Source organism: Triturus cristatus, chromosome 11 (assembly GCF_964204655.1).
Source record: "Triturus cristatus chromosome 11, aTriCri1.1, whole genome shotgun sequence".
Classification (NCBI taxonomy): Eukaryota; Metazoa; Chordata; class Amphibia; order Caudata; family Salamandridae; genus Triturus; species Triturus cristatus.
Genome location: NC_140594.1, coordinates 62854638 through 62871924, shown reverse-complemented (window position 1 = coordinate 62871924; position 17287 = coordinate 62854638). Strand labels below are relative to the sequence as shown.

General features: G+C 47.4%; 1 protein-coding gene across 2 annotated transcripts in view; it reads left to right on the top strand.

Annotated features, from left to right (window-relative positions):
• The window catches only part of GOLGA3 (golgin A3), a 163872-nt gene that overhangs the window by 48412 nt on the left and 98173 nt on the right, over window positions 1-17287 (top strand). Inside the window, exons 3-4 of one of the 2 annotated variants that reach the window (XM_085636240.1) lie at window positions 5020-5160; window positions 11532-11644. In XM_085636240.1, the coding sequence (XP_085492366.1) occupies window positions 5020-5160; window positions 11532-11644 (254 nt within the window). Of the gene's footprint in view, window positions 1-5019; window positions 5284-11531; window positions 11645-17287 lie in introns of both variants that reach the window. The other variant, XM_085636239.1, reaches the window with a different exon arrangement.

Below are 17287 nucleotides of genomic sequence, written 5' to 3'. Positions count from 1 at the left end.
AACTTTGCAACAAAAACTGCTTAGAACCTGGAAACATACTGAGCCAGAGTTCCCAAGCACCTCAGCAAAATGACATGCCACTATAGACAGGTAGAACATTTTCCTGCTGTTGTCAAAGCAGAAGATATAACAATATTTGTTGAATTCAAGCAGAACCTCAGGGGAGTATTGAGAGTTCAATAAAACACAATTATAATTACAATGCCAAGAACTCTAACTGATGCGAGACCTGTTGCATTGCAAATGCTTGTTTCCTATGATAGCATTGATTATGGCAGGCTGGCAGGCTTTGAATTGTATTACATGTATTTTCTAGAAAATGATGCAGACTTTTCTTATCAGACTTAACAGTCATGGCTGACTCTAAACGCTCCATAATCTCTTGGGTGAATTGGAACGTGAGAGGGCTTAATAATGCTAAAAAAGTACGACCGGTGTTATCTTATCTCGATCGGCACCATATCCACATTGCCCTGTTGCAGGAGACGCATCTTACTAAACGGGCAGTCTCGCATGTGGCCACTAAATGGGCCGGGGTACGGTTGACTTCCTCATATTCCTCATCTGCGCGAGGAGTTATGATTCTAGTAAAGAAAGGTACTCCCTTTGAGCCCACCCATGTAGACGAAGATGAGGAAGGGCGATATATTATAGTGCAGGGTACGCTTTATCACAAGCGGCTGACCATCGTGAACCTGTATGGACCTAATGTCGATGATCCTGCCTTTTTTGACACGCTATGCCGTAAACTCAGTAAGCTGTCTTCCTCCGCTATTATATGTGGGGGCGATTTTAATGTGGTTTGGGATCCTACAGTGGATCGGGTGACTGCGGGAGATCCCCCACCCTGGAGAGCTGCTATATCAGTGCATGATGGCATGTGGTCCTTGGGCCTCACTGATATTTGGAGATTGAGGCACCCAAACACTAGAGAGGGTACATGTCATTCATACGCGCGGCAGTCCTGGTCGCGCATTGACTACTGGCTGGGCATGCAGGAAGTCTGCGCATGGACTACACAGATCAACCACTTGCCTAGAACATTGTTGGATCATTCCCCAGTGGTTCTTAGCATGCTGCTACCATCTCACTACCCCCCCCTCCTTTCAATGGCGACTGCAATTGTCCTTGTTGTTAGATCAAGTTTTTCGAGAGGGAATTCGTGAGGCCATATCTGACTACTTTTCACTTAATACTGGGTCTGTCCAAACTATGGAGGTGCTATGGGAGGCCTTCAAGGTCCCGATTAGGGAGGGCATGTATTGGTCTTCAAGCCGGGGTTCTAAAATCTTTGCTTCGCACCATGGCAGCCTTGGAGCGCAAACTGCAGGACTTAGAACGCAAATACAACGACCAGGCTGATCCTGCTACGCTAGCGCTTATCAAAGGGACAATCATAGAATATAACAAAACGGCTGATCAAGAGATCAACCATCTATCACGCAGATGCAAAGTGCGCTATTCTGGGGAAGGAGCCTGCCCGGGGAGGGCGTTAGCTAACCGCATACTGGAACCTCATTCTAAAGCGTACATGGTGCAGTCGATCCTCGCAGATGATGGCACGCATTATGACACACTCACTATACTGCAAACATTTGCGGATTATTACACCGAGATGTATGCTCACCGCCCGACTGCAGGTGTGGCAGAGCTCGAACAATATCTGGACGATATTGCCTTGGTATGGCTATCGAGAGGGCAACAAGAGTTTTTGATGCATCCACTCACGTTGGGCGAAGTGCGGGATGCCATTATGGCTTTGCCCAACGGGAAGGCTGCGGGCACTGATGGCTGCCAGCTGAGTTTTACAAAGAATATATCGATCAACTGGCCCCATGCCTCCTTCAACTATACGAGGAGGCATACGAGAATTAATGTTTGCCACCAACCCTGCGCGCGGCTCTAGTCGTCACGCTCTTGAAACCGCCGGATAGATGCGACTCTTATAGACCCTTATCCCTAATCAACACAGACATAAAAATATTATGATAGGTCTTGGCAACCAGGCTGCAATTACTTCTTCCCGTTATGGTGCTTCCTGACCGATCGGGGTTCTTCCCAACCCGATCTACATCACACAACTTGCGTACGCTATTTGCTGTGATGCATGTGCTGGCGCCCACTCTACCGGCGGTGGCGGTGCTCCTCGACGCTGCCAAAGCTTTCGACTCAATCTCCTGGTTCTATATGTTAACCATTCTACATCGCATGGGTGTCCCCTTTAACTTTACTAATTTTATAAAATTGTTATATACCAATCCTATAGCACGGGTCAGAATTAACGGGCAATTATCGGAGGAAATTCAGTTACAGCGTGACACACAAGGGTGCCCGTTGCCGCCATTGTTATTTGCTCTCGTCCTTAAACCATTAGCTTGAATTCTCGGGCAGCGTCATGCTCAAACCACGTTGTGCTTTTTACAACGTCCCCTTGCAGTCTCCATGTACGCGGATGACATGGTGCTGTACGTTCGTGAACCTGCACGATACCTTGCACAGCTCATACGGGAGCCCGTCCGGTTTGAACGATTCTCAGGACTGGGCATCAACTGGTCTAAATAGATTGTGTTGCCCCTCACGGATTGTACCCGGCAATTCGACATGGACTACCCCTTATCCTGGGTTACAGACACTGTAAAATACTTGGGAATATGGCTCCACAGGGATCCGCAGGCTGTCCTACAATCCAACTTTGGCACTGCCGTCACGCGACTGGAGGGGCAAGTACGTCATTGGATCAAGCTACCGCTGTCCTTTACGGACCGAATAGCGCTGATGAAGATGGTGGTCCTTCCGCGCTTTTTGTATCTTTTTTTAAACGTTCCTGTATATTTAACGCAACACTTTTTTGACCAGCTGCGTTCCCTTTTGATCACACTAGCCTGGGGTGGGAAAAAATCTTGCCTTAAGTGGGAGATCCTTACCCTTCCTTATGAACAGAGGGGGTTCGCTGCGCCTGACTTTCATATTTACTATCTCTGCGCGCAGGCGCATTATGCTTACTATTGGCAGCATGACCCAGCATACATCCCCCATGTGGCAGTGGAGGCGGGTGCTGTGCACCCAATACCGCTTCAAGCCATGATTGTCAACAGACATACGGTCTTCGAAAAAGGGGAGTTTGACACTGTACAAACCACATCTAGGGCTTGGCATGAACTGGGCAAGCGAGCGCAGAAGTTACCATTGTACGCGCCTAGTATGCCGCTGCTGCATCACTCAGAACTCTGTTACTGGGGAAACTGGCACATTAAAGACCCTCAAAGATATGGAGCTGTCCACAATGGAGAATATATTCCCTGGAGGTCAATTTATAACTGCAGATAATATACACGCTCGGGGTACTGTCACCGCCATGCACCTCTTTGTCTACACTAGACTGCGCTCCGCTATGCGTGCACATTATCCACAATTTCCTACAGAGCCACCGGCACTAGTAGCGCTACAACTTATCTACACCACCACATCCAGAGCCAAGCTGGTCACTAGACTCCATCAGGCATCGCAGGGGGAGGTAACTGCTGGAGATGCGTCTGCGTTAGCAAAGTGGAATGCCATACTACCCACACCGCTATCTGAAGCTGATTGGTTCGCTAGTTGCTGCTTAACGGGTCAGCTGACGGCGAATTGCAATTAACGATTGGTGCACTTTAAATATCTGCATCAGCTTTACTACACTCCCACTCAACTTCATAAATATGGATTGCGGGACAGTGACAGTGACAATTGTAAACGTTGTGGTGCACCTGGTGCTAATTTCTGTCATCTAGCTTGGGACTGCCCTAAAGTGCATGACTATTGGCGCTCAGTCACACGCATTTTATGCTTGATGGTAGAGGAACCGGTTGAGTGTAGCCCACAAGTATGCCTGTTGGGTATCGTCTCTAAGGTCAAGGCATCTACTAGGAAGTTTGTGTCTATATCTCTGTTGCTGGCGAAGCGCAGGGTCTCCATTTGCTGGGGAGGCAGGCCGGTCCCTACCACCAAACTATGGTTACAGGACCTGGCTTACTGTCGGGACCAGCTCACTTGTTATGCGGAGGAATTGCCTACAAAGTCCAAGCCCCAAAATATCTGGGAGCCACTCACGTCTTATCTACTTTCGATAACTGACATTTGATGCCCAGTATGCTTTGTACGATTGCTGAGGATGCATAATGCACTTTCAAATAACTGTCTGTGTATATCTGTACTATTGTATTTTGTAACACCGAGATCTATATGATGGGTTACTCTGATCTGGCCATGCTATGCCAATGCTCTAATCTGGATAACTGTATGTTGTTCTTTACTTTTGAAAATGCATAAATAAAATTTAAAAAAAAGCCACCTTCTTTACCATTCTGAGCCTTTTGTGTTAAGTTGGACTTTGTTAGAAAAAAACTATTCTGTAACCGACTGAGTCCACTGTTTCCCAGTCTTTCAACACCCATCAGCACACTGCTTCCATGTCTCTCCTTTCCGCTAGTCTCCATATCTTCCACCTTCATTAGTTGTTAGTGGTCTGACATCCTTCTATCCAAATAGTTCTCTCCTAGGATAGGTAACACTCCAGTGCAATGTATGGGAGTGTAATCTAAACATAAAATGTATTGTGCTCAGCAAAGGAAAATGAATATAAATAATCCCTATCCTGCCCTTGGCTTCAAACATCTCAAAGGCCAAAGCTGCTGGAAATGGCGCTGATTCCCTAGACCAGGACTCCTCTGTACCTCATTGCCTAAACTGCCCTTTTTGATGCCCTGGCATCTTTAAACTCACCTCCAGGCATGTGTACCACCTCAGGGGTGTCTTCCAACAATGTTCCCTGCCTCACCCTAAAGTCTCAGTGGAGGGTATATGCAGATTGTTCACAAATTTCAGGCTTCCCCGACTACTTATTACATAAATTTGGGTCCACCCACTTCTTTATTTTTTACTGCCCACGAAAGGCCTGCCTTTATCTATGATTAGAGTGAATTCTGAACGTGTGCTTGGATAATTCTCTTGCAGACCAAACACATTTGTGTCTTTTTTCAGGTACCAGTATTCAGGTGACTGAAGTGCCGCACCACAAGCCAAGCACCGACACCAGAGACCAAGGAGATGCCTGCCAGAATGGACCCATTGCTCACCATCAAGACCCTACTGGCAGTCTGCCCAACCAAGAGACCCCTCCAGGTGTGCCTGGTTTCCATGACAACCTAGTGGCGTCTCAGGGGCCTAGCACTGAGGGTGTAGTTCTTAGAAAAGAAGCTTTGCAGTCCCTCAAACTAAGCCTCCATATGCAAGAGACAACATTGTGTAAGCATCTGTTCCTGGCCAGCCCCACGTTTTTGTTTTTTGCTTATTCTTTCAGTTTCCTCTTCTGTGCAGACTGTTCCAAGTTTGGGCTAAACTTTCCTCTGCCTTTATTTACTTTAACATTGTTTGCCTGGCACGTAACTAACATCAACCAAAAAAGCTTTTGCATGTAAAAAATTAGCAGATGTACAAGGATTGTAATCCATGGCTAGAGTTGTATTCTTATACGCCCTCAAAAAACAAAGTGGGTTTCCCTATAGAGGCTGAGAAAAGCATTTCAGTTCCAAACTTGAAGGTGCAGAAGCCTAGGTGAGTAGTGCGTGATGTAGAGTGGATTTTGAAGCCACAAAATATCAAGCATATAGGACTCTGTATACCGGACCACCTCTCTGGTAGAGGTAGATGTGACTGGAGCATAACCAGGCTAAATGTCATGTGGAAAGCTTTAGAAAATTGCATGGAAAGGGACATTTCTTGTTACTACAGATCATTGGTGAAGACTGAGTTACGCTTTTGTATCTCTTCTTGGATGCCACTTTGAAAAGGCCAAATGGGCAAGAGGCTTGTCACCAAATCAATGCTGGCACCTGGAACCGTAAGTCTTTTGTGCAAGAGGTTCCTCAAGACTGTTGGGTTTATAGAGTGCACTTTATAAAAGCACAAGGGTGAACTGAACAGACATTGTGAGGTAGAAGGAGGATACAATAAGAACATATCCACATTCGTCCACTGTACACCGCAAGCTTTTTTTGTTTTTAATTGACGGGAGAGTGTGATTTTGGTTTGTGAGGCAGAGAGAACTGAAGTATAACCTAAAGACTGCTTGCTGCACGTATAGGAGTACAGGGCATGTGCAAGCACTGGAACAGAGGAAGTAAGAGCACGCAAAAGCGTTTATGGTGTGAAACAGGCCGGGACCCTTCATAGCAGTCTCTTATCGGCTGAGGACTTGCACTCACTAAGTCTTGTATTCAGAAATGCTGCCAACACTCTCAAATCTGTTTGTTGGTGTACACAGACATTATGGAGGTGGTTTACCACCCTGGAAGTTCATGTAATACTACTACTCTTAAAGGTGGGGTATGTGACTTTCCAGAGTAGAAACGTAATCGAGAACCCCCTACACATTTCACTCAATATTAGAAAAAGGACTTTCTCCCAAAAGAAAGTTGGCAGGAAGAAAAGTTAAATGTGCAGATGCACATTTCTGTATGATTTGCACATGCTTGAGTAAATATCCCCTTATAGCAGGAAATTCCACCTAGTTGTTGGAATTTTCAACCCTTCTGGATTTCCTGAAGTATTTCTGGCATTCTTAATGAAGCCCAAAAACTGGAGATCTACTCCAAACATAAGTGAAAAACCAACAGGCGATTTTCGGCCTTTTTTGGGGTAGATTTTTGTGAATCGTATAAACTGTCTTTTATTAGTGGGGTATGTAATTCCTGCTTTTTCTGGGTGGCCTCTCTTGATTTAATTTTGTCTGTAGTGCCGTTTTCTTGTGTTTTTTTTTGTATGGTATACTAATTGCCCTGCTTTGGGTGCAAAATGTTAGTGACCTGAAACCTAAAAAAAAGGTGAGGGAATAACTAGGTAGTTTTGCTCACAGACACAGCTCTAATTTTGCCTTCGAATGAATCATTAGCATGGTTGAAAGACTAGTCTGTGTACATAATGTGGCTGGTCTACAGTGAGAAGTTTCCAACCTCTGAATCAGCATTTAAAAAAGTGCCGTCCCATGCCAGCCGTTGATGGTACAGTACCTGTAGCGCCAGCTGATTCCATTAAAAAAATTGCCCCAGAGCCTTAATGGCCTTGATAGGCTAAAATCACTTTTGAATTGTATCTGAAACCTGTGCAAGAAAAAAGGGCATATGAGTGTGAATAACTTGTTACCATTGCTATAAAAGTCCAAGTTGTCAAGATAATTGTGTCTTCAGGATTGATCTTAAAACTGTGACCCCCCCCTCCCCCCACAAACTGCTTCTTAGCATAGGGGAGCTCTTGGCTTAAAAATTTACTACTGTACTTTCTTTTTCTCCCTGTGCCACAAGTCCCTTTTTTTTTTTTTTTTTAAAAACACTTTTTATTATTAAACAAGACCGCAGTAGAGACAGTTGCAATGACAGTATGAAGATGTCCAAATCGTTACCCCTTATCAGTCTTTCAGTCCACCTACACATATTACACATCAATACCTCAACGACCCCCCGATCCGCAGACAGCCCCCACTGATCCTAGTAACCTGCCCTTCCCCTGGGTAGGAGACCCCAATGTCCCATCGACCCACCGAGCCCGTCCCACTATGTATCATGAACTTGTGTCCCCCCTCAGATATAACCTTCGCTCCATCATCTATGTTTATTGTTCTTGTGCCGCCCTTCCCAGTAGTATGTGTCTCTCCTTCCTGAGTTCAATCACCGGAGAGATACAGATGTTCCCTCTATTTATACCAGTTTCCCCACTTGTGATCCCACTTCCGCGGGCACCCCCTCTCTCGAAATACCGTTTTTTCAGCCAGCATGGCATGATCCATATCCTTAGCCCAATCCACCATTTTCGGCGTGGAGCTTACTCCCCACCGCTGCGCCAGATTTCTTTTGGCTAAACCCCAGCCCCCAGAGGCCCACTCCTGCTCAGTTCGCGTAAGGTCCGTGTCTACCCAGATGTTGAGCAGACACAGAGCTGGTGTCGGCCGTATGGTCTTCCCACACGCCCTCGCCATTTGTCTGGTGACCTTAACCCAGAATTCCTGTATTTTGGGGCAGTCCCATAGGATGTGGAAGAATGTTCCGAGCAGCGCACACCGTCGGAGGCATAGCGGGTCTGGACGCCTCTGCAGTTTATGCAACAATATGGTGTCAAAATATACCCTATGCAGGACTTTCAGCTGTACCAGCCTAAGACGCATCGGGATCGCCACTTCTCTAGGCGAGGCGAGTGCCTCACGACAGTCCTCGTCGGGCAGGTCTCCAAGATCAGCTTCCCAGGCCACTCTGAGCTTGATCATCGGGTCACCTCTGTTATTAGTCAGTTATGTGAGTGATATGGCCTTGCGGATCATTGGGTCCAGCATGAGCCGGTCTTCCAGGGGAGAGGAGTCTGGGTGAGGTGCGTCCTTAGGTCGAGCAGCATCTATGGCATGGCTGATCTGAAGGTACCGGAATCTCTCTGTTGGGGCCAATTGGTACTTGGCCTGAAGCTCTGGGAAAGTCGCCATTCTCCCTTTCACCCACATATCACTCACTCTAGAGATTCCGATTAATTCCTATTTGTCGAATCCTGCATAGGTACTGAGCCTCCCCAGTATGTCTGGTTCCCACAGTGGGGTCGCCTTTGTCAGGCGACCCTTCCATCCCATCTGATTCTGTACCCCGTGCCATACCTCCACCGTCCGCGCCGTTGGGCCAGTCAATTCCAGCTTCTTGTAATTGGTGTAAAGGGCCCTATTATACCCCCCTTTTCCTAACAGCCAGTGGTCTGTACGGAAGCTCGGGTCATCATGCCTCCCAAACACCCAGCTATTGATGGCCGTCAATTGCGAGGCCTGGTAATACCGGCGCAGATCCGGCAGACCAATTCCCCCATCGTACCATCCCATAGTTAATTTAGCCATGGCAATACGGGGTGAGCCGCTGTCCCATAGCAAGTCTCGAACCACGCCTTCGATCTGTGAGAAGTACGAATTGGGAACCGGATTTGGCGTATTCTGTAACGCATACAAGAAGCGGGGCAACGCGAGCATCTTGTATAGGGACGCCTTCCCCAATAATGTGAGCGGGAGGGTCTTCCAATGTGCCACATCCGCCCTGAACCGCCGCACCACCCCCTGTAGATTCCTGTCAAAGAACAACGCCACGTCCTTGGTGATAAATCTACCCAAGTAGAGGAAGCCCTGGCTGGCCACCGTGGTGGCGTATCCTCGGTGACTCAGGGGAGGCTCACCCCAGAGGGGGTACATCTGGGACTTTGACCAGTTTATTTGGTACCCCGAATGCGCCCCGAAAATATGGAAGATGTGGAGAACCCGCCGAAGCGAGCGAGCAGGGGAGGCGAGGTACAGTAAGATGTCGTTGGCATACAACGACACACGGTCTTCGTGTTCCGCCGTCCACTTCATACCTCTTATCTCAGGGTCCCCCCTTATCCAAACTGCCAATGGCTCCAGGACCATAGCAAATAGCAGGGGCGACAGCGGGCACCCCTGCCTGGTGCCCCGCCCAAGCGGGAAGGAGGAGGAATGGTAATTGTTCACCAGGCACAAGTCCCTTCTTATCTAAAATTAAAATCTCCATGTCTTAAAACCGAGTTTCTCCCAGTAGTAATCATGAAGCCGAAACCCTCCTTGCGTCCTTTCAGGTCAGAAGAGATACCACACATCCACGGTAAGCTCTGACACTCATAATCTGTAGAGGGGTTTAAAGGCAAAAGGTCACCCCGTTACCTCATCTGATTTATACTGTTTGAAGTTTACCTCAACAATACTATCACCTTCTTTGCTATTAAATTAGGCACCTTTACCTTACCTAAAGGTTAATTTGATTGTATTTTCTTAATGTAATTTATTAAAATTGTATTAATTCTTTAATACATCTAGAGTTAGCGTTAGCTTTAGGGTCGAGTGTCCCTTATTCCTTATTTTTAAGTTACTATAATTTAATGTTAGTAAAGAGTTGTCAACCTTGGTTGTGATTAGTGTTCGCTTAAGTATATGAGGTTCTCTTTATTTTAATGTACTTTCACTACATATTTTACACCGCAAGCAAAAACAACACAACGATCTAAGGAGGACTCGGTTTGTTCTGGGTGCCAGAAAGAGCGACCTGCACTTTTCAGTTTCTTATGTCCTGACAGCTTGATGACATCGGGGAGTTCAGATTCTCCCGGTCTTTTCTCTGTTGGCCTCTTGACAGTTTTGGCTATGCAGATGTTATAAAGACACTGGGGTGCCCTGTCACTTCTTGTACCACTGCCTTACATGATTAATGCACATGCATGTTTTCATGATGTGTCAGACTGGTGTCCCAGATTTTTGCTGGTGTTGCCGGGGAGGAATAATTTAGCAGTTAGTGCCCCTCCTCCGTTTGCTCCAAATAGCTGATTTCATCAAAAAACCACAGTGGTGGCCACCCACTTTTCCATTGTATATAGTTGTCAAACAGATGTCTTTCCCCTCTATAGTGGGGCGTATGAGTGACTAGTCAGAGATGCTGTCCTATTTTGTGTTCACAATAGTGTCTCTGATAACACTGGGTGTTACTGTTGTTCAGATACTTACAAGTTGCGGACTGCAATTGTTTATAAATTCCTATTGACATCATCGTGGGAATATCGCAGAACGTTTGCTGTGAAAGTATTGATTTCACGGAGTCCGTTACATCCCCAGTCTTGTACCGGATCATCATCGGGAGTACTCCAAAATAGTGAGGGCTTATCCGAGTTATCTAACTCTGTACATTTATGTGCTCTGCTTTCACAGTGGTGATTGATTGTGCTATGTTGTGCAAAGATTTCTCCAGATGCTGTACGTAGGGTACACATGAAGGCGAGATTGAATGGTGCAGTACTCCTGCACCATTACCCCAAGTTAAATCCCAGTCCAAGTATCTGGTCACTTGTTTTGGGGGTGAAAAAGGGAGGGGTGTAGGAGTCCTTTCTCAAACTATGACGAAAATGAGGACTTTCACAAGGCGTTTCCGGTGCTCCTAGTTTTAGACCATTTTGTACAGTAGTGTAATTTGGTGCATCTTTACTTTGCGAGTGTTGAGTTGCTCTTGAGGAATGCTCATGAGTTATCTGCATCAGTTCCAAGTGCAGGGAAACACTATGCTTTGGCATAGACAATGGGTGAGTTCTACAAACTACACGAAGGTCAATAATCACACAACTTTGATTGCATAGGACAAAATGTTCCCACAAGTACTGACAGGCTTCCAAGATTCCTTGCAAGGTAACTTATTTAAGGACTGCTCGATTCTTTCTTTGCATTCTCTGGGCTGTGTCTAGAACTTGGTTCTTAGCTTTCTGCTGATCACTTGCACTCCTGCCATCTGTATCTGTGTTGATTGACTTTAAAAGGCACCTGGGGCGGTGGGGGCGGGTGGGAGGCGTAAGCATGGCAAAGAGCGATGATTTTGATGCAGAAAGTGGACTCCCTCTGTAGCAGGTATAGGCCAGTTTTTGTTTTTTGCAGTATTTTTAATGTACATCGTGAACGCCATGTTTAATTTTGCTTTTGACTCCTGCAGGCTCCACTGATGACCCTTTGCCACTCGAGAGAGAGGAGCAGATCCGACTGCAGGCCCGACGTCGCTTGGAAGAGCAGCTCAAACAGTACAGGGTACAGAGACATCAGGAGCGAGTAAGGCCCATTGTGCTGTTAAACAAGTGAACTCTACCAAGTTGTTATCCAGTTTAAAGCCTTAGCAGCTTACATATCTTTTCAGTGCTAATTGCGCGACTCGTTATCCCCAACTTCATGATCCTTTGATGAAATAAGTGTTCGAGGCATATGAGCTGCAGATCACACACTGAGGATAAGATCGCCATCTGGTGTTGGGCTCGGATGATTGCAGGTTGTTGTTGTCTTCGGAGAAGTCTTTGGTCACGAGGTTGGTGACTCCTCCCCTGGACAACAGTGCGCATGGGCATCCACTCCATCGGCAGATTGTTTTTTTCCGCCATTGGGTTCGGATGAACTTTTTTCCGCTCCAGCAGAAAACTTCCAGCAATCAATTTAACTCTTTAATCTTCATTTCATCGACGTCGACATCAACTCGGACCGGTTCCGGAAGCGGCTGATGGACAGGACACCCTTCAAAAAATGCCCCCAGTGTGGAGCGAAGTTCCCCCACAGTGACCACCACGAGGTCTGCAACCTCTGCCTGTCGCCGGAACACAACGAGTCCACCTGTCCAGCTTGTTCCGCTTTCCGTTCGAAGAAGACCCTCCGGGACCGAAGAGCTCGACGCCATATTATGGCCAAACCAGCTCCAGAACCGGAGGACATCTTTGCTCAAGATGTTCCCGAAGACGACACCGAAGATCTCGAGATCGTGTCCGAAGCCGACGATTCCGATGACCTCATCACTCCAGGGCAGCGTGTGAGTACCACCCCCCCTGCCCCTGCCCCATCCAAAAAAGCATTGGTCAAGACTCCGCCAGTTGGGCCCAGTCGCGACCGGAAATCCTCTTCAGAAGCCCCGCCCTCGGGCCCGGCTCCGAAGACAACTAAGCCTGTGGGTGGCTCGGGCTCGAGCAAACCTCACCTAATTGTGCCTTTAACACCCTCGGCACCCAAACACCCATTGTCGGCACCGAAACAGGCTCAAAGACCGAAATCTCCTTCGGCACAGAAACGTTCCTCGGCACCGAAGTCTCCACCGGCACCGAAACGTTCTTCAACATCGATGCCTGAAAGTCCATCGGCACCGAAACCTCAGTCGGCACCAAAACCTCAGTCGGCACCGAAACCTCAGTCGGCACCGAAACCTCAGTCGGCACCGAAACCTCAGTCGGCACCGAAACCTCAGTCGGCACCGAAACCTCAGTCGGCACCGAAAAATCAGTCGACACCGAAAAATCAGTCGACACCGAAAAAATCATCGGAGCCGAAAACTGCGTCCCCGCCGAAACAAGCTCATAAAGACCCGAAGCGGACGTCACAGACACCACCTTCGGAGCCAGATGATCTTTTTCGACCAGATCCTACTCAGAAGCGGATCTATATCAATCCTAAAACGGGACATGTGACTGCCATCCCATATAAAAAGCGGAAGCTGGACACTACACCTCCCCCAGCTCCCATACGGAAAAAGGACTGTGCTACTTCACCACTTCGTCCTTCCTCTCCTGTTTTACCTCCTAACCCGTCCCCCCCCCTCCTCCTGATTCTCCTTTACCTTTACCATCTCTCTATCATTCACCTCCTCCACAGGATGATAATGATGACTTAGGGGGAGGGGCGGACCCTGATTTATTTGATGATCCTGTTGACCCAAACGACCCTTTTACGTTCCCAGACCCAGCACCCATGGATGACTGGTCTTATCCTATACCTGACATGCCTGACCCCACTACCTACCCTTCCAAGCCCTCCCCTCCTGATGACCACCTAGGGTACGGCCAACTTATAAATAGGGCAGCAACATTCCACGGCGTTACTATGCACACAGACGCCATTGAAGAGGACTTCCTCCTTGATACCTTTGAGCAGTCACAAAAGACTGTTCACATACTGCCCATGATCAAAGGGGTCATAAAGCATGCTACTGAAGTCTTTAAAGACCCTGTTCGAGCTAGGGTTCTCAACCCACGCATCGAAAAAAAGTACCGACCAGCCCCGCAAGACCCTGCATACATTAAGGCCCAGCTCCCTTTAGACTCCCTAGTCGTATCAAATGCCAGGAAGCGCGCTAACTCACAGACAACTGGAGAAACGCCTCCCCCAGACAAGGAGTCTAAGCTTTTAGAAGCCTCGGGCAAACGGGTCGCCGCGCAGGCGGCTAACCATTGGCGTATTGCGAATACCCAGGCCCTGTTAGCCAGGTATGATAGAGCGCATTATGACCAACTTGAGGACCTTATGCAACATCTGCCTGAACCTTTTAAGTCCCAGGCCTCTGACCTCATCCAAGAAGGCAAATTAATATCTAATGCCTCCATTAAATGCGCCTTAGATGCAGCAGACACTGCTTCTAGAGCGGTCAATACTGGCGTCTTACTCAGACGACATGCCTGGCTCCGTATTTCCGGTTTTAAACCGGAGGTTCAAACCGCAATTCTAGCTCAACCTTTCAACCAAGAGCAGCTATTTGGCCCTGCAGTGGATACTGCATTAGAAAAAATGAAAAAGGATAATGAAACTGCCAAGTCTATGGGAGCACTGCAGTCTCATCAAAACCGGGGTTCCTTTCGTCGCTCCTTTTATAGAGGAGGCTCCAAAAACACATCAACTGAGACCACGTCCACCTTTAAAAATTCTGGACAAACATCCCCTAACAGAGGTTACTTCCGGGGAGGTTATAGGGGAAACAATAACAAAGGTCGAGGACGGGGCAACAACAACAACACCCGCACCTCACCAGCCACCAAACAGTGACTTGCCACCACTCCCCCCAGACCATTCCACTCCGGTCGGGGGGCGACTCCAACAATTCCTGCCTGTCTGGACTTCCATCACCACAGACAGGTGGGTAAGACAAATTATCCAGTCTGGCTACTGCCTCGAACTCATACAATCCCCCCCAAACATACCGCCCAAACAACGTCCAATGTCCTCGCATCATCTCTCTCTCCTCAAACAAGAAGTTCAATCCCTGTTACAAAAACATGCGATAGAACCAGTCCCCCTTCAACATCAGGGAAAAGGGGTATATTCTCTATACTTCCTCATTCCCAAAAAGGACAAAACACTACGGCCCATACTGGATCTCAGACTACTAAACCAGTATATACATTCGGATCATTTTCACATGACCACTCTCCAACAAGTCCTCCCACTTTTACAACAGGGAGACTTCCTCGCCACATTGGACCTCAAGGACGCATACTTTCACATCCCTATGCATCCCGCTCACAGAAAATATCTACGATTTGTGGTAGATGGGCAACACTATCAATTTACAGTTCTCCCATTCGGAGTAACAACAGCACCCAGAGTGTTCACCAAGTGCCTAGCAGTCGTGGCAGCGCATCTCAGAAGACAACAGATCCATGTCTTCCCCTATCTGGACGATTGGCTCATAAAAGCCAATACATACCAAAAATGCGTTCTCCACACTCATCGCACGATTCAAACTCTCCACGATTTGGGATTCACTATCAACTACCCCAAATCCCACCTACAACCTTCCCACTTACATCAGTATCTAGGAGCAACCATAGATACATCCAAAGCCATTGCCTATCCCAGCACAGCCAGGATAGCCAGTATACAAAATCTCATCTCTCAATTTCAAACTCATCCATCTCTTCCAGCAAGAGTGTTCATGCAGCTCCTAGGCATGATGGCGTCGTGCATCTCCATAGTCCCACACGCACGACTTCAAATGCGTCCCTTACAAGAATGCTTAGCACAACAGTGGAACCAAGCTCACGGACAACTTACCGATCTGGTGTTGGTGGACAGTCGCTCACTTCGATCACTGAAATGGTGGAACACCATCAACCTGTCCAAAGGGAGACCGTTCTTAGAGCCTCTTCCACAAGTTGTGCTAACTACAGACGCATCTCTCACGGGGTGGGGAGCCCACCTCCTTCACCATACCACTCAGGGCAGATGGACCAGTCAACAAAAACTGCTCCACATCAACCACCTGGAACTCTTAGCAGTGTTCCTAGCACTAAAATCCTTTCAAATTCACCTAAAGAACAAAACTGTCCTCATACGCACAGACAACATGACGACAATGTATTATATACAGAAACAGGGAGGGACACACTCTCTCCAACTGTCCCAACTGGCACAGCAAATCTGGAGATGGGCAATTCCCCAAAACATCTACCTGTTAGCAGAACATCTCCCAGGGATCCACAACCAAGTGGCCGACCTCCTAAGTCGCCACACACAACAGATCCACGAATGGGAACTACACCCCAAGGTTCTACTCCCCTTCTTCCAAAAGTGGGGACAACCAGACATAGACCTGTTCGCCACTCCCGAAAACACAAAATGCCCAACCTTCGCCGCCAGGTTTCCACACCCACAGTCGAAGGGCAATGCCCTATGGATGAACTGGTCAGGCAGATTTGCGTACGCCTTTCCGCCTCTCCCACTAGTTCCATTTGTGGTACGCAAACTGAAACAACAGTCACTAACACTAATACTAGTGGCTCCCACTTGGGCACGTCAACCATGGTTCACCACACTTCTGGAACTATCTTTAGTTCCACATCAAAAGCTACACCTCTCCCCGGATCTGTTAACCCAGAACCATGGAGAAATCAGACACCCAGATCCTCAAACACTGAACCTAGCGATCTGGCTCCTGAGGTCTTAGAGTTCGGTTACCTCAATCTCCCTCCAGACTGTATGAATATCATAAAAGAAGCCAGACGCCCTACTACTAGAGCGTGTTATGCCGCTAAATGGAAACGATTTGCCATCTACTGCGCTAATAATGACATACATCCATTGGATGCTTCCATCCAAAACATCATTTGCTATCTACTACACTTGCAAAGATGCAATCTAGCGTATTCCTCTATACGATTACACCTAGCAGCCTTGGCAGCCTACTTGCAAAATAGGCAACACCTGTCCCTTTTTAAGGTACCAGCCATCAAAGCGTTTATGGAAGGTCTCAAAAGGATTCTTCCCCCAAGATTGCCACCTGCCCCAGTGTGGAATCTCAATGTGGTTCTAACAAGACTCATGGGCCCCCCATTTGAACCTATGCACAAATGTGAATTGCAATTCCTAACATGGAAGGTAGCCTTCCTTATCGCAATCACTTCCCTGCGCAGAGTAAGTGAAATACAAGCCCTTACACTTGAAGAACCTTTCTTACAACTACACCGTAACAAAGTGGTTCTTAGGACAAACCCTAAATTTCTTCCAAAAGTGATTTCCCCTTTCCACCTTAACCAATCAGTAGAACTACCGGTCTTTTTCCCAAATCCAGACTCGGTAGCTGAAAGGGCCCTACATACCTTAGATGTTAAAAGAGCATTGCTTTATTACATCGACAGAACAAAACCTTTTCGAAAGACAAAACAACTCTTTGTTGCTTTCGCGCCACCACACAAAGGCAACCCGATCTCCAAATCAGGAATAGCCAGGTGGATAGTTAAATGCATCCAAATATGCTACCTCAAGGCTAAACGTACACTCACAGTTCCCCCTAGGGCGCACTCCACGCGTAAAATAGGGGCTTCTATGGCCTTCTTAGGCAATATTCCCTTAGAAGACATTTGCAAGGCAGCCACATGGTCTACCACGCATACCTTCACTAAACACTATTGTGTTGACGTGCAGGCCAAACAACAGGCCTCCGTGGGCCAG